The 27,752-nt window shown below is 51.8% G+C and overlaps 1 protein-coding gene across 2 annotated transcripts in view; it reads right to left on the bottom strand.

Moving 5' to 3' along the window:
- The window catches only part of LOC116955517 (uncharacterized), a 31,261-nt gene extending 5,240 nt beyond the window's left edge, over positions 1–26,021 (bottom strand). The window contains exons 1-2 of one of the 2 annotated variants that reach the window (XM_076053282.1): positions 25,854–26,021; positions 4,937–5,027 (exon numbers count right to left, since the gene is read on the bottom strand). In XM_076053282.1, the coding sequence (XP_075909397.1) occupies positions 4,937–5,009 (73 nt within the window). In that variant the 5' untranslated portion in view covers positions 5,010–5,027; positions 25,854–26,021. Of the gene's footprint in view, positions 1–4,936; positions 5,609–25,853 lie in introns of those variants that run through there. The other variant, XM_076053281.1, reaches the window with a different exon arrangement.
- Positions 26,022–27,752: the final 1,731 nt, after the last annotated feature.

Raw genomic sequence — 27,752 nt, 5'->3', positions numbered from 1 at the left:
TCGGCTCGGCAATCGAACGCAGGCGGCGGGCGGTCACCGCATCATAATCGCGCGGCGCTTTCAGACGCGCTGCTTCCGCGGCCGTCTGGAACGCTCTTCCCTTCCGTTACTAGGAAGCCACTGAGAGCTGTGCACTTTTAAATCATCATCATCATCATCGAGCTTGACAAACTCATTTGTTTACAACTGCTCTCTGTGTTTAGCTCGCTGTCCTCCCTTCGCACCTCCGGTCAGCATGGTTGGCTACGTGCGGCCCGAAAGAAGTTCAACGTACACGCAGTATTGAATGTGTTTTTTTTTCATTCCTCCATTAAACCAATGCGGTCCTTCTTATTTAACAAAGAGCAGGGGAGGGGCGGTCGTGATATTTGTGTGAATGTTTCGTGGCTGACGTCAACGGAGCTTTGAACCGCGTGACCCTAAACCTCGGCTCCACCGCCCGCACGCCCATGGATTGGAATTTTAGAGAAAGAGCCCGAACACAAAAGCAAAGAAAAACAAGTTTCTTGACACGGAACTCGGTGCACGGCAGGACGCGGGTTAAATAGATAAAGCTATGCACTGGTCCCCACACACAGAAGGGCCTGTGGAAGTGGATATCACAGAGCTACATCTGAGGTCGATTCTTCTTATTCTTCTTCTTCTTCAAGTGACACACTGGTCCACACACACAGAAGGGCCCGTGGAAGTGCATATGACAGAGCTAACCTCTGAGATGGCTTCTTATTATTCTTCTTCAAGTGACACACTGGGCCACACACACAGAAGGGCCCGTGGAAGTGGATATCACAGAGCTACCTCTGAGATCGCTTCTTCTTTTTCAAGTGGATCTCTAAGTCTCTGACGGGACTCGATATAAGTCAATGGTGGCTGGGCTGAGACCATCAACTTACTACACTTGACAAGCCGGTTAAATCATAACTGAGTCCATGTGAGCCTATGAGTCTCTGTGTGAGTATATGGGCATCTTTGGGAGTCTATGGGTCTTAATGTTAGTCTATGAATCTCTATGTGAGTGTATGTGTCTCTACGTGGGTCTCTATGTGTGTATATGGGTCTCTATGTGTGCATATGGGTCTCCATATGAATCTATGGGTCTTTATGTTAGTCTATGGGTCTCTACGTGAGTTTATGTGCCTTTATCCGTGTATACGGGTCTCTATGTTAGTCTACGGGTCTCTATGTGTGTATACGGGTCTCTATGTGAGTCTACGGGTCTCTATGTGAGTCTATGAGTCTCTATGTGAGTCTATGGGTCTCTGTGTGAGTCTATGCGACTCTATGTGAGTCTATGTGCCGTTATGTGTGTATACGGGTCTCTATGTGAGTCTACGGGTCTCTATGTGAGTCTATGAGTCTCGATGTGAGTCTATGGGTCTCTATGTGAGTCTATGAGTCTCTATGTGAGTCTATGGGTCTCTATGTGAGTCTATGGGTCTCTATGTGAGTCTATGGGTCTCTATGTGAGTCTACGGGTCTTTATGTGGGTCTACGGGTCTCTATGCGAGTCTCTAGGTTGCTCTGCCAAGTCACGGGTGACTGCGCTGAGACCACCAACTCACCGCACGAAAGAACCCTGCCGGGGTTCAATCCCTGGCGGCTGAGACCTGGACTTGAACCCAGATCCTCAGCGGCGGGGGCTCGTGCGACCACGCCGTATTTGTCCGTGCGTTTCCCTTTATTAAAGACGGCTTCGATTAGATAAGGCACTAAGGATATTAAATGCAAGCCCGCTGATTGAGGACATCTGCCAACGCCGAGTCGTGATTCGCCCACGTTGTTTGCACAGCCAATCAATGACCAGCAGCCCCCCCATCCCCATGCCCTTCCCCCCCCCCCCGTCCCCCCAACCCACCCCCCAATGAATAGAATAAAAATTCCCGGGACCCATTTAGCCCTTCTTGTGCAAACAAAGAGCTGAGGTTGTGAAGGTCGAAAAGGTAGATGAGTGGGTGGGGAGTGGGTGAGTGAGTCGGTGAGGAGTGGGTGAGTAGGTGAGTGGGATAGTGGTTGAGTGAGTCGGTGAGGAGTGGGAAGTGGGTGAGAAGGTGAGTGGGTGGGAGAGTGTTTGAGTGCGTCGGTGAGGGGTGGGAAGTGGGTGAGAAGGTGAGTGGGTGGGAGACTGGTTGAGTGAGTCGGTGAGGAGTGGGTGAGTAGGTGAGTGGGAGAGTGGTTGAGTGAGTCGGTGAGGAGTGGGAAGTGGGTGAGAAGGTGAGTGGGTGGGAGTGTGTTTGAGTGAGTCGGTGAGGGGTGTGTGAGTAGGTGAGTGGATGGGAGAGTTTTTGAGTGAGTCGGTGAGGGGTGGGTGAGTAGGTGAGTGGGAGCGTGTTTGAGTGAGTCGGTGAGGGGTGTGTGAGTAGGTGAGTGGATGGGAGAGTGGTTGAGTGAGTCGGTGAGGGGTGTGTGAGTAGGTGAGTGGGTGGGAGAGTGTTTGAGTGAGTCGGTGAGGGGTGGGTGAGTAGGTGAGTGGATGGGAGAGTGTTTGAGTGAGTCGGTGAGGGGTGGGTGTGAGTAGGTGAGTGGGTGGGAGAGTGGTTGAGTGAGTCGGTGAGGGGTGTGTGAGTAGGTGAGTGGATGGAAGAGTGTTTGAGTGAGTCGGTGAGGGGTGTGTGAGTAGGTGAGTGGGTGGGAGGGTGTTTGAGTGAGTCGGTGAGGAGTGGGAAGTAGGTGAGTGGATGGGAGAGTGTTTGAGTGAGTCGGTGAGGGGTGTGTGAGTAGGTGAGTGGATGGGAGAGTGTTTGAGTGAGTCGGTGAGGGGTGGGTGAGTAGGTGAGTGGGAGAGTGTTTGAGTGAGTCGGTGAGGAGTGGGAAGTAGGTGAGTGGATGGGAGAGTGTTTGAGTGAGTCGGTGAGGGGTGGGTGAGTAGGTGAGTGGGTGGGAGAGTGGTTAAGTGAGTCGGTGAGGGGTGGGTGTGAGTAGGTGAGTGGGTGGGAGAGTGTTTGAGTGAGTCCGTGAGGGGTTGGTGATTAGGTGAGTCGGTGGGAGAGTGTTTGAGTGAGTCGGTGAGGGGTGGGTGTGAGTAGGTGAGTCGGTGAGTGAGTACTCGGGTGGGTAGATGAGTGAGTGGCAGAGTGAGCAGGTGAGTGAGTCGGGTGAGTGAGTCGGGCGAGTAGGTGGCTGAGTGGGTTAGTGTCTGAATGAGTGGCTGTGTGAGTGGCCGAATCGGTGAGTGATTGGCTGAATAAACGGCTGATTGAGTGGACGAGTGGGTGGGTGACTGAGTGGCTGAGCGAGTGACTTTATTCAGACCCGCAATTCACCAACTCTCAGTAGAACGCAACCTGAACGGCGACACCACTGGCAACCGAGTCGCTCCTCGCCGCTTGTGCCAGGCCAGGTGTAGTTCAAGGTCGTCACGTGAAGTGTCAAACACCCGCTGCCAGGAGGTCACGGGACAGACCCAGCAGGTGCCGTGGGGTCGAACGGCTGCGACGACTGGCAGATGCACCACCTGTGCCCCCTACTGTGGCAACTCGCTGCGTTTTAACCACCCCGGCACTCGGCCCGTGATTGTTGTGAGCGTCGCTCCTCTGCCCTTCGGTGATTGCTGGAGGAGGGACTACATCCGACTGCCCAGTAGCGTCCCTCACGAGCCTTCTCCACAGAGGCCAGTCTTAACACTGCTGGTACCAGTCATCGGCAAGTCTACTCAGCTCCACATCCGCACGTATCCATCCACCCACCTACACACTCATCCAGTCACCCACGCACTCATCCAACAACCCACACACTCATCCACCCACTCGCACACTCATCCACCCACTCACTCACACACTTATCCACCCACTCATCCACCCGCCCACACACTCATTCACCCACTCGAACACTCATCCACCCACTCACCCACACACTTATCCACCCACCCACTCATCCACCCGCCCACACACTCATTCACCCACTCGAACACTCATCCACCCACTCACTCACACGCTTATCCACCCACCCACACACTCATCCACCCGCCCACACACTAATCCACCCACCCGCACACTCTTCCACCCACCAACCCACACACTCATCCACCCACTCGAACACTCATCCACCCACTCACTCACACACTTATCCACCCACCCGCACACTCTTCCACCCACCAACCCACACACTCATCCACCGCCCCACACACTCGTCCATCCCCCCACACACTCATCCACCCCCCCCCTCCACACACTCAAACCACCCACCAACTTATCCCTTAGCCAACAGCTACTGGAGGAGGACTGCCCTCCACCTGCCCACGAGATCCTCAGCACGCAATGGTGGCACCAGGGTAGGGGGCTGCCGTGTCACGTGGAGTTGGTCATAGCCGTGTCACGTGGAGTTGGTCAAAGCCGTGTCACGTGAAGTTGGTCAAAGCCGTGTCACGTGGAGTTGGTCATAGCCGTGTCACGTGGAGTTGGTCAAAGCCGTGTCACGTGAAGTTGGTCAAAGCCGTGTCACGTGGAGTTGGTCATAGCCGTGTCACGTGCAGTTGGTCAAAGCCATGTCACGTGCAGTTGGTCAAAGCCGTGTTACGTGGAGTTGGTCAAAGCCGTGTCACGTGCAGGTGGTCAAAGCCGTGCCACGTGGAGTTGGTCAAAGCCGTGTCACTTGGAGTTGGTCAAAGCCGTGTCACGTGCAGGTGGTCAAAGCCGTGCCACGTGGAGTTGGTCAAAGCCGTGTCACGTGCAGTTGGTCAAAGCCGTGTCACGTGGAGTTGGTCAAAGCCGTGTCACGTGGAGTTGGTCATTGCCGTGTCACGTGGAGTTGGTCAAAGCCGTGTCACGTGCAGTTGGTCAAAGCCATGTCACGTGGAGTTGGTCAAAGCCGTGTCACGTGGAGTTGGTCAAAGCCGTGTCACGTGGAGTTGGTCAAAGCCGTGTCACGTGCAGTTGGTCAAAGCCGTGTCACGTGCAGTTGGTCACAGCTGCGAGTGGTGGAGCAGTTGCGAGTCGCTCACTCTGGATGAGGATGTCTTGCGTGCTCGTGCCATTGGCGAGCGTCGAGGCCAACGTGGTGGCATTCAGGGACATGGTGAGCGGTGCCACGAGCTGGGGGAGACAAAGACGGCAGCGGGAGACATGCCTTACCCGGCTGTCGATTCGGTCATCATCGTCATTGTCGTCGTCATCGTCGTCGTCATCATCGTCGTCATCATCATGATCATCATCGTTGTGGTCATCATCCTCGTCGTCGTCATCGTCGTCGTCGTCATCATCGTCATCGTCGTCACCATCATCATCATCGTCGTCGTCGCCATCCATGATCAACGTTACGGGTTGGGAATCGAGCAGAACAAACCGTTAACAGAGTCAGCATTAACTCAGCGCCCGCCGCTTAGAGGGGTTCAAGCAGCGTGCAGAGCAAACGCCTACTCATCAGCGAGTTCACTCCCACCTCCACCAGCACGCTGCCTGGCTTCCACAACACACAGCTCATCAGCGAGTTCACAGCCACCACCACAATGCCTCCTCGCTTCCACAACACACAGCTCATCAGCGAGTCTGCTACTGCTACAACCACCACCACCACCACACAGCCCAGCTTCCATAAAACACAGCTTTTCAGGGAGTCCACCACCACTACCACCACGCTACCCCGGCTTCAACAACGCACAGCTCATCAGCGAGCCCACCTCAGTTCATCTGCGAGGCTCACGACTATGAATTCTGCATTCTCATCGTTCGAGACGGAACTCGGATGCTCTTAGAACAGCAACAGCAGCAGCAGCAGTCAACGTTGCTGTTGCTTATCTGCAAAACCGGCAGTCAAAACTTTGAATAGAAACGCCACTCAGCCGTTGGGCGTTCTACACAAAGCATCAGCAGTATGCACTCGCTGGGGTCCTCTCGTCTAAGACGACCAATTCGAGTCAGTGTGTCATCGACCGACTGATAACAGCAGCAGCATTGGGACAGAGATAACTATAGGACCGGTTTCGTCATTGTTAGGACTCATCAGCAGCATCAGCAGTGAGATAGTGACAACTGAGGGACTGGTTTCGCAAGTGTCAGGACTCATCAGCAGCAACAGCAGTGGGACAGAGACAACGGTGGCCGGCGTCCGTTATTGTCAGGACTCATCAGCAGCAGCAACAGCAGCGGCAGTGAGACAGACAACTGAGGGACTGGTTTCGTTATTGATAGGACTCATCAGCAGCAACGGAAATGTTGATTGTTCCCCAAAATCACGAAACGCTTGCTACTGCTGCTGCTACTGCAGCTGGAGCAATGCATTGGCCGGTTGTTCATTACGTGGCAGATGTATTAATCGGCTCTGTTGGGTCGAGAACGGTTGACAACACATCATTGTTTTTTACTGACCCAGAAATCAATTGTGGATCTCACATGGGTCTCTGTAAACGTCTTTGGGTCTCTGTACGAGTCTATGGGTCTCTGTGTGAGTCTATCGGTCTCTGTGTGAGTCTATGGGTCGCTGTGTGAGTCTACGGGTCTCTGTGTGAGTCTGTGGGCCTCTGTGTGAGTCTTTGGGTCTCTGTGTGAGTCTGTGGGTCACTATGAGTCTATGTGTCTTTGTGTGAGTCTATCGGTCTCTGTGTGAGTCTATGGGTCTCTGTGTGAGTCTATGGGTCTCTATGTAAGTCTATGGGTCTCTGTACGAGTATATGGGTTTCTGTGTGAGTTTATCGGTCTCTGTGTGAGTCTATGGGTCTCTGTGTGGGTATGTGGGTCTTTGTGTGAGTCTAGGGGTCTCTGTGTGAGTCTATGGGTCTTTGTGTGAGTCTATGGGTCTCTGTAAGTCTATGGATCTCTGTAAGTCTATGGGTCTCTGTGTGAGTTTATGGGTCTCTGTGCGAGGCAATTGGTCTCTATGTAAGTCTATGGGTCTCTGTGTGAGGCAATGGGTCTCTGTTTGAGTCCATGGGTCTCTGTGTGAGTCTATGGGTCTCTATGTAAGTCTATGGGTCTCTGGGTGAGTCTATGGGTCTCTGTGTGAGGTTATGGGTCTCTGTGTGAGTCTATGGGTCTCTGTGTGAGGTTATGGGTCTCTGTGTGAGGCAATGGGTCTCTGTGTGAGTCTATGGGTCTTTGTGCGAATCTATGGGCTTCTGTGTGAGTCAATGGGTCTGTGTGTGAGTCTATGGATCTGTGTGAGTCTATGGTTCTCTGAGTGAGTCTATGGATCTCTGTGTGAGTCTATGCATCTCACCATGAGGTAGGGAGGCGATGCTACTGCTTGCGTGTGATCTTAATGCAGTGATTTTACAATCAATTTTTGGTATTGGAGTTTATTGATTTATCTATGGGATAAACCCACATAATTCTTATGAAACTATAAGAATAGGTTGTACCCTTTCTGGAAATAAAACAGGTGCATTAAGATGTTAAAACACCAAACACAAACATTTTGCAAGGAATCCTGTCTGCATTAGCCACATATACTTGTGGTCAACATGCAGACAAAAACAATCCATGCCCTGGTAGTATATGATGACGCTTTGTCCTTGAAACTGATTGGTCCACACCAGAGACGGCTTTCTTTAGAGCCTCGTCTCACTAACAGCGCGAGACCAGAGGACGACGCCACAAGGCGACCAGCACAAAGACAATGCCACTATCAGGACACTGAGAACTCGGGGTCCAGCAGCCACATCACGTGACCTCCCCCTTGCCAGTATCAAAATACAAGAACGGGCTTTACCCTTTCTGGCAACAAAGCAGCTGGCTTTGAGTATGTTCAAACACCAATTAATCAAGTTTGCCTTAACCGCACTCGATACTCGTGGGGAAAATGCAAACAGACACGCTCTGATAATGATGTAAGCATTGTCTGCATGTTCTCCCCCGTTCTGCATCATCATGAAACCCTAGAAGGATGATGATGAAGACGACAGCAATTATGATGATGATGACGACTGAGATCGTGATGATTACTGGCATGAAGATGATGATTGGGATCATGATGATTAGCACGGTTGGCTACATACGGTGCCAAAGAAGTTCAACGTACATACACAATGGGACGGTGATTATTTTTTTAACAGATCACGATGACTGGCATAATGATGATGATCATAATCATAAGAATAATAGATTGATGCCAAAGATTAAGGAATTTGAATCATGATAATCCCGATGACAATCGATGGCTGACCGTGATTTGAACCGGCTTATTTCCGTGACCCTTGGATGATTGGCTGAGCTCTTTTAAAGCCTTGCGTGAACCTGCTGCTTTTACTAAGAACCCAGACTCTATTGCTAAGCCCCATCGGGCCAAGTCACCCCGCCCCTCACACCACCCCCCCCTCCTCTCTCCCGTACCACCCCCTCGACCGTGATGAAAATTAATAAAAATGAAATGAAATAAAAAAAACTACGACGTTTCGATCACAACACAAGCGATCGTCATCAGGAGGAACAAAAATGGGTTATTTTTTCTTAAGTGGAAACCCTCCCCGTAGAGGCGGCTAAATCTGATTAATTTGAACCTATCCACGTGACTTTACCGACAGACCCAAAGAACATGAATGCCTGCTGTATATTTGGAGTTTGCGTGTCTCTCTCTCTCTCTCTCCCCGTGGTGAGATGTTAACTACCTCGCCAGGTATACAGGAGGCCGTGGGTTAAATCCCGACACCGACGCCTGCTGTATATTTGGAGTTTGCGTGTCTCTCTCTCTCTCTCCCCGTGGTGAGATGTTAACTACCTCGCCAGGTATACAGGAGGCCGTGGGTTAGATCCCGACACCGACGCCTGCTGCTGCTGTATATTTGTAGTTTGCGTGTCTTTCTCTCGCCCCGACATAATTTTGGACAGCTCAAGTCGCTTCTGAGAAAGATCTATATTGCTCAGTGGGCCTTACCTGGTACACACTAATAAAAGCTTCGTTGAGATTAGCCCACACACAGTCGACTCCCACCCACACGGAAGGGAGGGGGGAGTTTCACAACAACATATCTGCGTGATCCACCAACCCCCGCAGCTGTACCCTCCCCACCCCCCCGTGCTGCAGATGATTTACGGGCTGTCCCGTGTTTAATTTATGAGCGGCACTGAAACGAGATTAGGCGCCTCGAGATAGTCGTGTCGATCACCATGCCACCGGTGAACTCGCTTTGATTGTGCAATTCACGGATTCGGGTTGATTCACCACCCGGCTATTTGGCTCCGCGGGGAGGGCGTTTGGCTCGCGATACGAAGGGCGTGAGTTCAAATCCGGGTCGCGGGTCGACTTAGTCCGTGATCACCACCACCACCACCACCCCTACAACCACCAACAGCCGACGGTGGCGTCACCACGGTGCCTGTGCCAGGCCAGGTGCACTTTGAGGCCACGTGAAGTATCGAAGGCCTCGCTGACGGCAGGAGGTCACGGGAAAGACCCAGCAGGTGCCATGGGTTGGCTGACTGAGATGACTACTGGTAGATGCACCACCTGTGCGCCCTACTGTGCCAACTCGCTGTATTTTATGCCGCCCGGCGCCCCGGTCGTTATTGTGAGCGTTGCTCCTCTGCCCCCCGTTGTTGTTGGAGGGCGACTGCCTCCAACTGCCCAGTAGCAGCAGCGTCCTTCGCGAGCCTCCTCCACAGAGGCCGATCTTGACACCGCTGGTACCAGTCATCGGCAAGTCCACTCAGCTCCACATCCTCCCGTACCGCATCAGCCCATCTCTTCTCCACCCCCATGTCGTGTCTGTTTAGCCCCTCTATGCGGCCAAACAGATGCTACTTGGGCATGCGGTTGCTGGGCACGCGGGCTACATGACCCAGCCAACGCAGCCTTGCTTTGCCAGAAGAGCTCACTGATGGGAATGTGTCCAACCACAACCACCACGATCATCATCATCGATCCAGGGCCGATAAAATGAGCACCGCCACTTTGGTGATACGTCATCAGCACTTTCGTAAGTTGGTCCCTTGCCATAGCACCGTCGAATGTCCTCCACGAGCTCAGGGTTCAAAATAATAATAAAACGAGTGCCGCTTTGTGCGACGTCTAGAGCAGCCGTTCTCTGGATCGACTGTCCCCCTGCCATGGCAATGTGGAATCTCCACCACCGGCTGAAGGCCGGGCACAGAGAAGAGTGGAACTGAAGAAGCTCACGGCACTTGGCGCCTAACGTCGGATGCGCGTGGGCAATTATAAATAGGGCACACCATAGCCCGTCGATCGGCAGGTCGCAAAGCGTTGGCACGTGCAACCTGGCACATTCACATCGCATGCCGGTTCGGGGTGGGGAGGGTGGGGTCTGAATCATCGCGATCGTCTACGGCCATGACCAATCCACTGCTGGATGACGGCCTCCCCAGAGCCGTCACCATGCGTCAAAAGCTTCCCGGCGCGTGGCGCGAACATTCGGACGCGTGGAGAGGCTGGAGTCTCAATGCGACGTGCCAGGGAGGGTCCTGCATTGGAGACGTTTTGCCCATTTCGCCGAATGTTTGGCCCTGTGCTCCATTGCGTGACGGGTGATGTAGAGAGTGGCCCCAAGCGTCAGGACAACATCGGGTTCGTATCTTTCTTAACAGACCGCAAAAGAGTGATTTCCATTTGTAATTGGCAGACGTTCAAACCGGCTTCCATCGTTGAACTTTCTTTCGCACCGTACGTAGCAAACCCGCGCTTATTGGAGGTGCAGGGGGGGGGGGGGGGCAATAGGACTAAAGGCAAGAAAACGCCAGACTGAATAAATGAGTTTTCAATCTAGACGTGGGTTTTCAATCTTGAAAGTGAACGCACGATGCGCGAAGCCTCTCTTTTGAAATTGTGTTTTGTTGTTCAGAGATTACAGCCTTGCGTGATCTTCGAACGCCTCCTCAATTCATGCCGGGGCTCTTGGGCGAACTTGGTTCACGGCAGATCCGAAGTGATTCCCGCAGGAGGGAGAAGAAGACGATGATATTATAATAATGATAATGTGAAAATAAAAAGTATTAACTTACAGAATAAACAATTTAAATGCCTCAATTGCCAGCGTTCACGTGAATAACATAACCCGCAGTTGCGCACGTGGTAGGCTTTCGCCATCAATATTATCCGTAACATAGCACTTTGCGGGGGGGTCAAATGGCGCAATTAAATACTTGTGTCGTTAAACCCGCCACCACCCGACACAGCCAGTTAGCAAGGTTTGTCACGTGAACAAAAGGTCACAAGCCACGCGTCCTTTACAAGGGACGAGGGCAGAAAACCAACTTGCTGTACTGCATCAGCAGCCCAGCCGGTTTGTGGGAGCTCTTCGCGAACGCGGCAAAATCGTCGCGTGATCCACCAACCCCAAGCCCGAGTCACCCTTTCGGAGGGCACGTGACACACCGCAAGTCCGTCACTACGCATTCAGCACAACTGTCATGTGAGTTGCATTTATTTACGTTTAAAACTGTGTTTACATTTTTATTTTATTTTACCATGTACTTTATAGCTCTGTATCAGAAGTCGGCGACCTAGCTATCACAAATGACGGCTCAACGAAGTGGCTTTTCATCATCATCATCACGTGGAAAATTAATAGCAGCCAATTACTCTAAACGCGTGGTGACGTTGATTCTGAATGTGGAGAGGAAAAAAACCCGGAGGACACGGAGAAAAAACATCCATGCGACAGAGAGACACGCAAACTCCAAATACACAGCAGGCGTCAGGGTCGGGATCGAACCCACGACCTCCTGTATACCAGGCGAGGTAGTTAACATCTCCTAGCCACCGTGATGATGATGAGAGAGAGAGAGACACGCAAACTCCAAATACATAGCAGGCGTCAGGGTCGGGATCGAACCCACGATCTCCTGCATACCAGGCGATGTAGTTAACATCTCCTAGCCACCGTGATGATGATGAGAGAGAGAGACACGCAAACTCCAAATACACAGCTGGCGTCAGGGTCGGGATCGAGCCCACGACCTCCTGTATACCAGGCGAGGTAGTTAACATCTCCTAGCCACCGTGATGATGATGAGAGAGAGACACGCAAACTCCAAATATACAGCAGCAGGTGTCATGGTCAGGATCGAACCCACGACCTCCTGTGCACCAGGTGAGGGAGTCAACATTTCACCACGGCACTGCCATGCGAACGAGTGAGTGTGTGTTCTGGTTCCGGCCATTGTGAACGCTCCTGCCCGGGGGTGGGGTGCAATAATTAAATAACTAAATGCTCCCTTGCACAAAAAGAGTAAAATCTGAGCAGGCAAGTCGACATTCTGGTTATGCTTCGAGTACAAAAAAGCTTACCAATTATTGTTGGCCTTTTGCCAGCGGCTGAATGGCACTGTAAGAGATGTCTCTGATGCGTCGTACGCGAAGGCCGGATTCCGTTTCGGGGGGTCTCTTGGAAGTCACAGTTTGGTAAGGGTGTAGGGCGTGAGCGGCGGTGTTGTGATTGGAGCTCTGCGCTACGAGCCCGGCGAGGTCCCGAGATCGATTCCCGCTCACGGCCACCTACAGCAGTGACCAGAACACACACTCACTCGTTGTCCTGGGCCTCCCCCTAGGGTCGACTTGGCCTCAAATGAGTACCTGGTGCGGTGGGTAAAACATCGCCACTGGAGAGACAAAGGCGGCCGGGCATGGTGTTGGCCACCTACCCCCTCGTGTGCCGTGCCGGCCTCAATAGGTGCTCGCTAACAGCACTTGCCCCAACAGTCTGTTAAGGACTGTTATGCAGGAGGTCGTGGGTTCGATCCCGATCCTGACGATGCCTGCTGCTGTATGTTTGGAGTCTGCGTCTTTCTCTCTCTCCCCGTGGTGAGATGTTAACTACCTCGCCTGGTATGCAGGAGGTCGTGGGTTCGATCCCGACCCTGACGATGCCTTATGCTGTATATTTCGAGTCTGCGTGTCTTTCTCTCTCCCTGTGGTCGAGTGGATTTCTTCTCCTGGTCCTCCGGGTTATCCCTCCACATTGAGAAATATGCGTGTCGAGTTTGTCGCTGCTATAGATTTCCACGTCGATTGCCATCACGCTGAGCTATCATTTGTGGCCAGGTCGCTTCTGACAATGAGCTATAGAGAGCTCACAGTGGGTCTTACCGGGCAAAATAAAAAAAAAATGTTTAAGTTTAATTGGACGCGAATGACATTGCCAAGATTTGGATAAACAATGAATCTGACAACTCAGTTTTGTGGAGCTTTTATTTGTTTACGTGATATGCGACCGAGTGTTTCCATTCCGTCACGTTCTTTACGACTTAGTTACCCGGGCTAAAGCCTCGGGCGAGCCCTTGGCTACTGGCCCTGTCGGGAGGTTGAACCGATCCCGCGCCCCTCCGCTGTGCAGAGTCCGGCGTGTGATGAACTTTGGACAACAAAAGCTGACAGCAGAACCAGCCGCGCCATCCCTATCGCCAATCTGTGGCTGTTGAGATTCTCTCAAAGTTTTACAAGCGGCTGCTTCAAGATTACAGTGAACTTTTTTTTTGTTGTCGTTGTCGTCAATAGTGCAACGTGAGAAAAAAAAGAGAGGCCTGCCTTGGCGCACACGCAACGCGAATTGGTGGGTGCGAGTGTGGGACGAGTGGGCGAGTGGCTGTGTGTGAGCGTGGGATTAGTGGGTGGGAGATTGGTGGGGCGTTGTAAGTGGTTTGGGAGGGGGGGGGTGTGATACATTCAAAGTCACGTGTTTTTGGCTGCAACGCGATACCGATCACGATCCACCGCTTACGGACGGTGCGCTCACAAGTCGCTCTTCTTTGCTTCGCTAGCGCGAGACAATCTTTGTGTTTCTCTCTCTCTCTGTCTCTGTCTCTCTCTAACCCCTCTTTCTCTCTACCACCCCCTCTCTCTCTACCCCCCCTCTCTCTCTACCCCCTCTATCTCTCTACCCCCTCTATCTCTCTACCCCCTCTCTCTCTCTCTACCCCTTCTCTCTCTACCCCCTCTCTCTCTACCCCCTCTCTTTCTCTACCCACCCCCTCTCTCTCCATCTCTCTCTCTCTACCCCCTCTCTCTCTAACCCCCCCCCCCCTCTCTCCATCTCTCTGTCTCCCCCTCTCGGGGGCCGCAAGGGCCCTCTTTACCAGCGTGGACGGCACCACCCCACGTGTTCACCTCCTGTAGTGCTCGCTCGTCGCCGTGGCGCGCGCGATGACCACCACCACCACCACCACGTGAATTTCTTGTTTGTTATTTGTGTTGCTGGTGACTTTGTGTATTTCCTATCGGAATCGCCTCCGGTGCTGTTGCTGCTGGCGGCAATAAAAGTTGTTTAAAAGTCAAAGTCTCTCGATCCTGCACAGGGTTCTATCTTAACTCAGAGGTGGCTGCCCGAGCAAAGGCAACATGTCACGTGTGCTGAACAGTGCCAGACTGAGCTCATAGTTTCATAGTTTCATTTATTTTGTAGAGCCCTGTGAGCCATTCGGCTCTTGAATCGGGTGCAACCGCAACAAACAAAACAAAAACCAAAAACATGAACAAGAAAAACATCTTAAAGTGATCTTCTTTGGTTCTTACGGTAAAGTCACCACGTAGAATGAGAATAAAATAATGAATTGATAAATTAAAATAACACAATAAAATTCTCACGACGTTTCGTGACTTTACCGAAAGAACCAAAGAAGATTAATCGTCACGAAAGCTTTAAATCGAAAAATAAAAATCTTAAAGTGGCTTTGTGCATGTGCAGACAGAACATTTAGGAAAAAAAACATCAAAATATTCCTCAAATAGCACCGTACACCAACGCTGTGTGCAAAAATCCCAGTGGGATGCAAGTCAAACAACAAGAAAACTTAGATTAAGGCCATCAGCTCGTGCGAAGCCTCTAATATGTTATAAAGGAGCCCTAAATAAAATAAAAAGCACGTAAGTATTAAAACACAAATGTTTAACTTGCGCAGTAAAGTAATTGCGTGTTTTCACTTGCTATACAGCCAGATAATACGACAAATCGCGAACCTTAAACACCCAGTCGTTCGTAAAAGTTGAAGGCAGTATAGTACTATAGTAATAGAGCAAGTGCAGAACTACTACACGTGCAGCTGCTACACATGTACCTATTACACGTGTAGTAGCTACTACACATGTAGTAGCTACTACACGTGTAGCTACTACACGTGCATCTACTACACATGTAGTAGTTACTACACATGTAGCTACTGCTCATGCAGCTACTACACATGCAGCTACTACACATGTAGCTACTACACATGCAGCTACTACACGTGTAGCTACTACAGAGGTAGCTACTGCACATGCAGCTACTACACATGTAGCTACTGCACATGCAGCTACTACACATGCAGCTACTACACATGTAGCTGCTACACATGCAGCAGCTACTACACACACAGCTACTACACATGTAGCTACTACACATGCAGCTACTACACATGTAGCTACTACACATATGTAGCTACTGCACATGTAGTACACATGCAGCTACTACACATGTAGCTACTACACATGCAGCTACTACACATGTAGCTACTACACATGTAGCTACTACACATGTAGCTACTACACATGCAGCTACTACACATGTAGCTACTACACATGCAGCTACTACACATGTAGCTACTACACATGTAGCTACTGCACGTGTGGCCACTACATATGCAGCTACTACACATGTAGCTACTACACATGTAGCTACTGCACATGTGGCCACTACACATGTAGCTACTTTTGCTACGAGGATCATCCGGCACGGCAGCTGGAATGTACCCGAGGTGCTGTGCACAGATCCGTGACCGCGCGATCAAAAGTGATGCGTGAAGTCGTTCAGGGGCCAGAGGACATCCGCGTCGCACCCTGGGGCGAACAGGAAATGGCTCTGCCTACCGACCACGCAGCTTCACCCGCGCCTGTCCACCGCCACAAAGTGTCCTTTGTGTGTCTGTAAGGCAAGAGGCCAGGCACAGGGGTAGCTGGCGCTGGGGGTGCCCATAGGCTGGACTTTCTCAACGGTGCTCATGTACTTATGCGTGTTGGACTTCTTTCGCACCGCACGTAGCCAGCCGTGCTGATCGGAGGCGCGGTGGATGGACAACTACAACAACAACTGAACACAAACGAAGCAGTTCCAGAGAAATTAGTTTTCCACCTTTAGCGGACGGACCGCGAGCATGGCATCGGTGCAGGGCCTCCCGTGGCTTGATACCACGCGTGGCCTGATTCCACGCGTGGCCTGATTCCACGCGTGGCCTGATACCACGTGGCAGCTCAGCAAAATCGTCTCCCCCCCCCAGCTGCGCCTATGGCAAGGCGACGCGTTGGGTCATCCTTGCCAGGACCTTTTTTTTACCAGGGAGATAGCCTGGTAACTTGTCACGAATCGCGAGGTCCCCCCCCCCCCTCCCACCACCATTGTTATGGAGGGGAGACCACGAGGATCCCGAGGCGATCCTTGTAAATCGCGCACAACCTGTCCTTGGGCTGGAGGGCCAGTGGCATTGCGATGATGTCGTCTGAAGCCCGGCCTGCAACGAGCGGAATGCTCCAGCACCACTTTGCTATGGGGGGTGGTGGGAGGGGGGCATCTCACGGATGCAAATTTCAAGGTGATGTCGTGCGGAACCAGGCGAGAGAACTTGAGAGAACGGGATCGTGAGCTCGCTTGCAAGAGTCACCCTGGGAGGGTGTGGGGGGGGGGGTATGAGTCTGCAAGCAGGGGGAGATGATTGCTGATCTGTGTGTATGTGTGTGTATGTGTGTCTGTATGTATGTGTGTGTCTGTTTGTTTTGTCTTTGTGTAGGTGGGGAGCGATAGTGTAGCGGTTAGCGCTACGCTGCGCTATGAACCTGGCGACCCGGGTTCGATTCCCGCTCACTGCCAACACCGGTGACGACTATCTGAACCGGTCCCGGGCCTCCCCTAGGTCGACTCAGCCTCAAATGAGTACCTGGTGCGGTGTGTAAACATCGCCACTGGGGAGACAAAGGCGGTCGGGCGTGGTGCTGGACACCCACCCCCCTCGTGTACCGTTCTGGCCTTCATAGGTGCTCGCTAACAGCACTTGCCCCAACAGTCTGTTAAGGCTATACGGGGGATCTTTGTTTTTGTGTAGGTGGGGAGCCGTGGTGGAGCGGTTAGCGCTACGCTGCGCTACGAACCCGGCGACCAGAGTTCGATTCCCGCTCACTGCCAACACCGGTGACGACTATCTGGGCCTCCCCTACGTCGATTCAGCCTCAAATGAGTACCTGGTGCGATGTGTAAACATCGCCACTGGGAAGACAAAGGCGGTCGGGCGTGGTGCTGGACACCCACACCGGCCTTCATAGGTGCTCGCTAACAGCACTTGCCCCTACAGTCTGTTCAGGCCATACAGGGTATATTTATATTTGGACCCAATGGGTTTAATTGAATCTTGATTTGAAGCTTTCGTGTTCTTTCTGGTTCTGCAGTTTCATTGCTGGATTATTTTTTTTCCGCCTGAGGACTACCGCCTGTGTCGCGATCGAAACGTCGTAATATATATTTTTGTTCATTTTTTTCCACCTATGTGACTTTACCGAAATAACCTAAAGAGTAGGGGTTAATTTCGTTGATCAAAATCTTGGCAATGTCATCCGTGTCCAATTAAACGATGTTTCTTTGCCTGTTACTTTAGCAGGTAAGGTCCCACCGCGCTGCACAGCTCTTTTTTTATCAGAAGCGACCTAGCGAGAGACAGTTGCCCAACGAAGTGGACCATCGCGGGGAAATGTTCAGCGGCCAAACAACTCCAAAACGCGCGACGTTGATTCTAAATGTGGAGGGAAGAAACCGGAGGACCTGGAGAAAAATCCACGCGACCACGGGGAGGGAGCCACGGAGAGACGCAAACTCCAAATATACAGCAGGAGGCGTCATGGTCGGGATCGAACCCACGACCTCCTGTATACCAGGCGAGGTAGTTAACATCTCCTAGCCACCGTGATGCGATGATGATGAGAGAGAGAGAGAGAGACACGCAGACTCCAAATATACAGCAGGCTTCAGGGTTGGGATCGAACCCACGACCTCCTGTATACCAGGCGAGGTTGTTAACATCTCCTAGCCACCGTGATGCGATGATGATGAGAGAGAGAGACACGCAAACTCCAAATATACAGCAGCAGGCGTCATGGTCGGGATCGAACCCACGACGTCCTGTATACCAGGCGAGGTAGTTAACATCTCCTAGCCACCGTGATGCGATGATGATGAGAGAGAGAGACACGCAGACTCCAAATATACAGCAGGCTTCAGGGTTGGGATCGAACCCACGACTTCCTGTATACCAGGCGAGGTTGTTAACATCTCCTAGCCACCGTGATGATGAGAGAGAGAGAGACACGCAGACTCCAAATATACAGCAGGCTTCAGGGTTGGGATCGAACCCACGACCTCCTGTATACCAGGCGAGGTTGTTAACATCTCATAGCCACCGTGATGCCGAATGCCTTTGTTCCGTCTCCGGACGGATGACTTCAGCCAACACCCAGTGTCAAGAGGTCACTTGAAGGCATCTGGCCTCGTCAGCTGCATCACTGCACGGATGTTCATCGTCTGGGTGGGGAGGGTGTGGGTGGGTGTGGAGGAGACCGCCACAGTCAACCCTGACCTTCGTTGTTGATCGGGGGACGAGCTCAGAACAGTCTGGGACGCGTGGCCTCTCACATCGCACAGCCATCATCATAATGATCATCATCATCCTCCTCCTTCAATTCAGCAGAAGAGTGGACGACCGTAAATCTCCTCGTGGTTGTCGAGAGACAGAACCGATCCTGCGGACCTCCTGGATTCCGCAGACGTCCAGGCGGTACCGCTCCAGCCCCTGACAGAGGAATGGCAGCCTCTCCTCCCCAGCTAGAGGGCGTTGGGCTATCCACCGTGGCTGGCTGAAGCAATTGGCTGTGTGTGCGCGTGCGTGCGTGTTTGTTTGTTTCTACAACACCCCAAAAGCCTCGTGGTCCTCTCTGGCAGTGCAGCGCGAGCAAAAATGCAATGGGCCCTCTGTCAAAAATTGGGACCGTCACCATAGCCGCTGAGGCTTTGCTCGAACCAACGCTGACGGACTGCCCCGATGGTGATAGGCAAGGAACCTCTCTGTTACACGTGGGTCCTAGTTTTACGGAAGAAAAAAACCCACAAACTAATATATTAATATATTATATATCATATATTATATCATATAATATATATATCATCATGAGGTGTGAAAACCACAGCAAGAACATTTGAAAAAACGCCACTTTTTAAAATGTTTACCGCCACCCCCCCCTACCCCTCGGGATCGAACCTACGACCTCCTGCGTACCAAGCGAGGTAGTTAACATCACCTCGCCACCGTGATGATGATGAGAGAGAGAGAGACATGTAAACTGCAAATATACACCAGGCGTTAGGATGGGTAACGAACCTATGAGATCCTGCGTACCAGGCGAGGTAGTTAATATCTCCCAGCCACCGTGATGATGAGAGAGAGAGAGATGCACGAAAACTCCAAATATAGAGCAGGCGTTAGGATTGGGATCGAACCAATGACCTCCTGTGGAACCAGGCGACGTAGTTAACATCTCCTAGCCACCGTGATGATGTTGAGAGAGAGAGAGACACGCAAACTCCAAATGTACACCAGGCGTTAGGATTGAGATCGAACCTACGACCTCCTGCGTACAGGCGAGGTAGTTAACATCACCTAGCCACCGTGATGATGCTGAGAGAGAGAGACACGCAAACTCCAAATATATAGCAGGCGTTAGAATTGGGATCGAACCTATGACCTCCAGCGGAACCAGGCGAGGTAGTTCACATCACCTAGCCACCGTGATGATGCTGAGAGAGAGAGAGACACGCAAACTCCAAATGTTCACCCGGCGTTAGGATTGGGATCGAACCTACGACCTCCTACTGAACCAGGCAAGGTGTGGGGTTTGGCCACACCAAACCACACGCAACAACTTCGTAGATTTTTCTCGTTTACCCGGGCGAGCTGGCATGAGTGTCGTTGCTCTTTTTCAGGAGGGTCCTGCCAGGTATCCGCAGGAGGGATGTGGTTGATGATTATTCTATGGATACGGGGTGGCCCAAAACGTCAGGACACACAGTCTCTTGACTTTTCGCACGATGACACCTTCAGCGGTAGAGGAGCGCAGAGTTTGGGGAATTTTTGGTTCCGCTGGCTCTGGTCCCTCCTCCTGGCGCCTCTGAGTCGTCCTCTCCCCTCTCTCTGAGTCGTCCTCTCTCTCTCTCTCTGAGTCGTCCTCTCTCTCTCTCTCTGAGTCGTCCTCTCTCTCTCTGAGTCGTCCTCTCTCTCTGAGTCGTCCTCTCCCCTCTCTCTCTAAGTCGTCCTTTCTCTCTCTGAGTCGTCCTCCCTCTCTCTCTCTGAGTCGTCCTCTCTCTCTCTGAGTCGTCCTCTCTCTTTGTGTCGTCCTCTCTCTCTGAGTCGTCCTCTCTCTCTCTGAGTCGTCCTCTCTCTCTGAGTCGTCCTCTCTCTCTGAGTCGTCCTCTCTCTCTCTGAGTCATCCTCTCTCTCTGAGTCGTCCTCTCTCTCTGTGTCATCCTCTCTCTGAGTCGTCCTCTCTCTCTCTAAGTCGTCCTCTCCCTCTGTGTCATCTTCTCTCTCTCTCTCTGAGTCGTCCTCTCTCTCTCTCTGAGTCGTCCTCGCTCTCTCTCTGAGTCGTCTTCTCTCTCTGAGTCGTCCTCACTTTCTCTCTGTGTCATCTTCTTTCTCTCTGATTCGTCCGCTCTCTCTGAGTCGTCCTTTCTCTCTCTGAGTCGCCCTCTCTCTCTGAGTCGTCCTCTCTCTCTGAATCGTCCTCTCTCTCGGAGTCGTCCTCTCTCTCTGAGTCGTCCTCTCTCTCTCTGAGTCGTCCTCTCTCTCTGAGTCGTCCTCTCTCTCTGAGTCGTCCTCTCTCTCTGAGACGTCCACTCTCTCTCTCTGAGACGTCCTCTCTCTCTGAGTCGTCTTCTCTCTCTGAGTCGTCCTCTCTCTCTCTCTCTCTGAGTCGTCCTCTCTCTCTCTCTCTGAGTCGTCCTCTCTCTTTCTCTCTCTCCGAGTCGTCCTCTCTTCTCTCTCGGTCTCTTCCCTGAGTGAGCCAATGTCGTTGGAAATAATCCCGCGATTGCTATTTGCACGTCTCTCTCGATTACAAGAGTTTGGTAATATGCGCGTTCCTTTGGCAAATAACTTTACACACGATGAACTTTACACACAGAGAAAATATACAACCACGCTCATGTAACGAAGTCTACAGTTACATAAGGATGTGTGTATCTTTGGCCTAAAAATAATGATAAGAACTATTTAAAAAAAATGTTATTCAGCATCAGGGTGTTTATCAATACTCGAAGCGGAATCTGATGAGCTATAAAGCTCCTTTTATTTTACTGATGTCGAGTAGGGCCACGGGGTATGAACGTTACAACAACAAACAGTACAACAACACGATTGGAGTGCAAAGTAGAGGTAATGTATGTCGATCACTTAAAAAAAAATACGAATGAAACTCAACATGTTAATTTTTTTTCCTTTTACCACGTAAGACTCACTGAGGTCCAGAGCTTCTTCGTCAGAAGCGATCTGGCCGCCACGAATGATAGCTCAACGAAGTGGTCCATCATCATCATGTGGACATTTATGTTAGCACGTGTTCACCAGCAGTGTGTTTTCATTTTTTTTATAAAAGCGACAAAAAAACCCCAGGACCGGTTTCGCCGTTTATGAATCTCATCAGCAGGGCGTGGCCGGAACAAAGACACGCAAAGACAAAGGTCCCCCGTATAGCCTTTACCGGATGTTGGGGCAAGTGCTGTTAGGGGGCACCCGTGAAGGACGTCACGGTACACGAAGGGGGTGGGTGGCCAGCACCACGCCCGGCCGCTTTTGTCTCCCCAGTGGCGATGTTTACACAACGCACCAGGTACTCATTTGAGGCTCAGTCGACCTGGCTAGGCCATCGAAATCAGTTGGAAACGTGTAGCGGGCAAATAATCTAAACGCGTAGTGATGTTGATTCTAAATGTGGAAGAGGAAAAATCAAAAGGACCCGGACAAAAATCCCCGTTATCACGGGGGAGAGAGAGAGACACGCAAACTTCAAATATACAACAGCAGGCGTCAGCGTCGGGATAGAACCCACGACTGAGTGGATACCAGGCGAGGTAGTTAACATCTCCTAGCCACCGTGATGATGATAAGAGAGAGAGACACGCAAACTCCAAATATACAGCAGCAGCAGGCGTCAGGGTCGGGACCGAACCCACGACCTCCTGTATACCAGGCGAGGTAGTTAACATCTCCTAGCCACCGTGATGATGAGAGAGAGAGAGACACGCAAACTCCAAATATACAGCAGCAGGCGTCAAGGTCGGGACCGAACCCACGACCTCCTGTATACCAGACGAGATAGTTAACATCTCCTAGCCACCGTGATGATGATGAGAGAGAGAGAGACACGCATGCTCCAAATATACAGCAGCAGGCGTCAAGGTCGGGACCGAACCCACGACCTCCTGTAAACCAGGCGAGGTAGTTAACATCTCCTAGCCACACAAATATAGAGCAGCAGCAACAGCAGGCGTCAGGGTGGGGATCGAACCCACGACCTCCTGTATACCAGGCGAGGTAGTTAACATCTCCTCACCACCGCGGCGCCCCAAATATTCACCACAACTGCAAGGGGCATTGGGCTATAACTGACGCCGATTTCACTTAATCGATGGTCTCATCCCCTCGCACCTCCGATTTTCACGGTTGACTGCGTCATTTTTTCTTCACGCAGATGCTCTCTTGACGTTGATCCATCACAGGGAAGGGCAGAGCACGATGGCCAGATCAAATATAAGCGGCCACCGATGTTGGCTTTGGGCGTGAGTCGGACACACGGCGCCGGGATTCGTCCGCGTGGCACTCACCGCTGCGCCAACGCTCGCACGCACGCACCCATGACTAATAATGATCATAATTAATATGCTCCCTTTTTTAAAACCCCGGCACGTGGTCACGGAGACCCATACACGTCACGCTGTCACTGAGGGCCCTGCTAATAGGAATGCTCGGACCAAGTCCATTCCGCCTTTGGCCTCCACGACCAGCACCCAAAGCTCCGCACAGATGGATTCACGAAACCCATCGCTGTACTGGCATCAACTTTCGACGTGCAGCGGCTCCGAGTCGCGCGGTTGCCTACGTAGGGTGCGAAAGAAATTCAGCGTGCGAAACAACTTGGCCACGTTACAGGCCAAACCGACGACACCTGGCAAGCCACTAGCGGTAAACCATCCAATGAGGAACCAGCATCAACCCCGCTGAGCTTCTGAAATAAAACCCCGTGCTTATAATGAGGACATATACTTCTACACATACCATGCATTACATGATACGTGTAAATACCTATGTAACGACTCCTGACTCGATACATGAAACGCGTACAGGGATCTCCAGAGGCAAAGACGAAGGTCCCCCGTATAGCCTTTACGCAACGTTGGAGCAAGTCGCGTTAACGAACACCTGTGAAGATCGGTAAGGCACACGGGTGGGTGGGTGGCCAGCACAACGCCAGGCCGCCTTTGTCTCCCCAGTGCTAACGTTCAGACACCGCACCAGGGTACTCTTCTGAGGCTGAGTCGACCTCGGCGTAGGCCCAGGACCGGTTCAGATAATCGTCACCGGGATTGGTACCCGTGAGCACACACACAAACACACATAACTGCATTCCTCTGACAAGCTCGTTACTCTCCTGTCGCATGAGATTTCGCCTTGGATACTTGATGCAAAAGTGAAGAAATTAGGAATTCAAGACTCTCTCCGTGTGGTGTGCGGAGATCGTGGTCACTACCTCAGGACAGAACCACGGAGCGTTCCACGTGGAGGAGGGGGACTCACACAGAGACCCGTAGACTCACATAGAGACCCGTAGACTCACACAGAGCACCCATAGACTCACACAGAGACCCATAGACTCATACAGAGACCCATAGACTCACACAGAGACCCATAGACTCACACAGAAACCCTTAGACTCACACATAGACCCATAGACTCATGCAGAGACCCATAGACTCACACAGAGACCCATAGACTCACACAGAGACCCATAGACTCAAACAGAGACCCATAGACTCACACAGAGACCCATAGACTCACAAAGAGACCCATAGACTCACATAGAGACTCATAGACTCACACAGAGACCCACAGACTCACACAGAGACCCATAGACTCACACAGAGACCCATAGACTCACACAGAGACCCATAGACTCACACAGAGACCCATATACTCACACAGAGACCCATAGACTCACACAGAGGCCCATAGCTTTCACACAGAGACCCATAGAATCACATAGAGACCCATAGACTCACACAGAGACCCACAGACTCACACAGAGACCCATAGACTCACACAGAGACCAATATACTAACACAGAGACACATATATTCACACAGAGACCCGTAGATTCACACAGATACCCGTAGACTCACCACAGAGACCCATAAACTCACACAGATATCCATAGACTCACGCAGAGACCAATATACTCACACAGAGACCTATAGACTAACACAGAGACCCATATATTCACACAGAGACCTGTAGACTCAAACAGAGACCCATATATTCATACAGAGTTGCATAGACTCACACAGAGATCCACAGACTCACACAGAGACCCATAGACTCACACAGAGACCCATAGACACACGCAGATACCCATAGATTCACACAGAGACCCGTAGACTCACACAGAAACCCATAGACTCACACAGAGACGCATATACCCACACAGAGACGCACAAACTCACACAGAGATCCATATACTCATACAGAGACCCATAGACTCACATAGAGATCCATAGACTCGCAAAGAGATCCATAGACTCACACAGAGACCCACAGACTCATACAGAGAGTCATAGACTCACACAGAAATCCATAGACTCACACAGAGACCCATCTACTCACACAGAGACCCACAGACTCACACAGAGACTCATAGACTCACATAGATACCCATAGACTCACACAGAGACCATAGACTCAGACAGAGATCCACAGACTCACACAGAGACCCATAGACTCACACAGAGACCCATAGACACACACATATATCCATATATTCACACAGAGACTCGTAGACTCACACAGAGACCCATATACTCGTACAGTGATCCATAGACTCACACGTAGACCCATAGACTCATGCAGAGATGCATAGACTCACACAGAGCCGCATAAACTCACACGAAGACCCATATACTCGCACAGAGATCCATATACTCACACAGAGACCCACATACTCATACAGAGATTCATAGACTCACACAGAGACCCATAGACTCACACAGAGACCCATAGACTTACACCGAGAACAACAGACTCATACAGAGATCCATAGACTCACACAGAGACCCATAGACACACAGAGACTCATAGACTCACACAGATACCCATAGACTTACACAGAGACCCATCTACTCACACAGTAACCCACAGACTCACACAGAGACCCATAGACTCACACAGATACCCATAGACTCACACAGAGACCCATAGATTCACACAGAGACCCATAGACTCACACAGAGACCCATAGACACACACAGATACCCGCATATTCACACAGAGACCCGTAGACTCACACAGAGACCCATATACTCCTACAGAGATCCATAGACTCACACAGAGTCCCATAGACTTACACCGAGGACAACAGACTCATACAGAGATCCATAGACTCACACCGAGACCCACAGACTCACACCGAGACCCACAGACTCACACCGAGACCCACAGACTCACACAGAGATCTGTACTGGAGGAGACTTCATCACTAGCAGCGATGGTCCACCACTCGGCCAGTCCTTTACGCAATCACGCGGCTCATCAGCCACTGCAATGTCGCATCACAGCGGTGACAACTGCCGCAGCAGCAGCAGCAGGGAATCACTGCGACAAAGACTCCACTTACAATTCAACCACCCCCCCCTCCGTATCCCCACTCACCTCTCACGTTCCGTGGGTAGTTCACTGCTGGTGAAGTCGCCTCTCCTCCTCCTCCTCCGTCTCGCTGGCGTCCCCACAGAGAAGAACGCAACAGCTGAAGGAGACGCGCTCGGCAGGCGAAGTCAGACCTCTCTTCCCGTCACGACGCCGGGAGTCGCCAACTCGTCCATGGCTCCCCTCCCTCCACCCTCCCGGCGAGATCCTCTCCCGCCTCTCGTCCCACTCCCCCCCTCCCCTCTCTTTTGCTCTCTCGCCAAACGAACCCAGCCGACAGCGACGGGCGGGCAAAAGTTCCGGTCGACCCGAGGTCGCGCGGGCTAAGACGTCTCTACTGGACAGGGAGCTGTGGCCAGGTGGCTGGCTACAGGCGTCCAAGCGATTGGAAGTTCAAGAGTCCCGGGGCCACGCCGCTATCCGAGTCGCTCGATCGCCAACGACCCTTGCGTCGCGTCGCTTTACAGATGGCAACAACAACAAGAACAACAAAAATAACTCGAGACGAAAGTCCGCACGGTGTAGGCTTCCGACGGGCGGTTGTTGGGGCAAGAGCTTCGCTTGCGCGTGGCAACAGCAGCAGTGAAGGCCGGCACCAGTGAAGGCCCGGCAGGCACTGTGGGTCTCACAGCGTGGAAGGGAGTGATGTCACTAAGGTCCACGCCCGGCTGTCTCTGTCGCCCCAGTGGCGATGTTTACACCTTCGCACCAGGTACACTCGCTTGAGGCTGAGTCGACCTAGGGGAGGGGAGGGGTGGGGAGGGGGGTCAAGGTGTGGGAGGACCCAGGACCCCCTTCGTGATAATCGTCACTGCGTGTGCGCGCGTGCCCGTGAGCGGGGATCGAACGCGCGTGGCCGGATTTCAGAGCGCAGCGCTCAGCCACAGCGCCGCTGCGACCCACCACGCACACGAACACGCAGAGAAATGCAAAGATCACCCGTGCAGCCTTGAGAGAGTGGAGGGGCAAGTGCCGTCAGCGAGCGACTATGAAGGGCTTCACGGCACGCGAGAGGGCGAGTGGCCAACACCTCACGCGGCCGCCTTTGTTGCCCCAGTGGCGATGTTTACACTTCCGCAACAGGCTGAGTCGACCTAGGGGAGGCCCAGGACCGGTTCAGACAATCGTCACCGGGTGCTGTTGGCCGTGGGCGGGAATCGAACCCGGGTGGCCGGGTTCGTAGCGCAGCGTAGCGCTAACCGCCGTTCCACCGCTCCTCACTACAGCACGCAGACCCCGGCACGGTCGAAACTGCTCGGGTGATACTCAGTCACTCACTCGTAGAGTGGTGACCAGTGGCCTGATTGAGCTAATGCGGGGCTTGCCGCATATGTTATAAAAGGGCCCTAATTTTTTTTTTATTTTAAACACGTAAATATAGAAACGCAGAAATGTTTAACTTGCATAGTAAAGTAATTGTATTTTTTTCATTGGCTGTACAACCAGATAATACGACAAATCGCTAACCTTAAACACCCAGTCTTTCGTAAAAGTTGAAGGCGGTATAGTACTATAGTAATAGAGCAAGTGCAGAATCACTGAACCGGAATTGATAGTTTGAAAGCATTTAGCGCGGGGCCCTTGAAAGTGCGGGGCCCGTAGCTACTACACATGTAGTAGCTACTACACATGCAGCTACTACACATGTAGCTACTACACGTGTAGCAGCTACTACACATGTAGCTACTACACATGTAGCTACTACATGTGTAGCAGCTACTACACATGTAGCTACTACACATGTAGCTACTACACATGTAGCTACTACACATGCAGCTACTACACATGTAGCTACTACATATGTAGCTACTACACGTGTAGCAGCTACTACACATGTAGCTACTACACATGTAGCTATTACACATGTAGCTACTACATGTGTAGCTACTACACGTGCAGCTACTA

Source organism: Petromyzon marinus, chromosome 60 (genome assembly GCF_048934315.1).
Source record: "Petromyzon marinus isolate PM22_M1 ecotype Great Lakes invasive population chromosome 60, UKy_Petmar_22M1.pri1.0, whole genome shotgun sequence".
NCBI classification, from domain to species: domain Eukaryota; kingdom Metazoa; phylum Chordata; class Hyperoartia; order Petromyzontiformes; family Petromyzontidae; genus Petromyzon; species Petromyzon marinus.
This window is presented reverse-complemented; position numbering and strand designations above follow the sequence as displayed.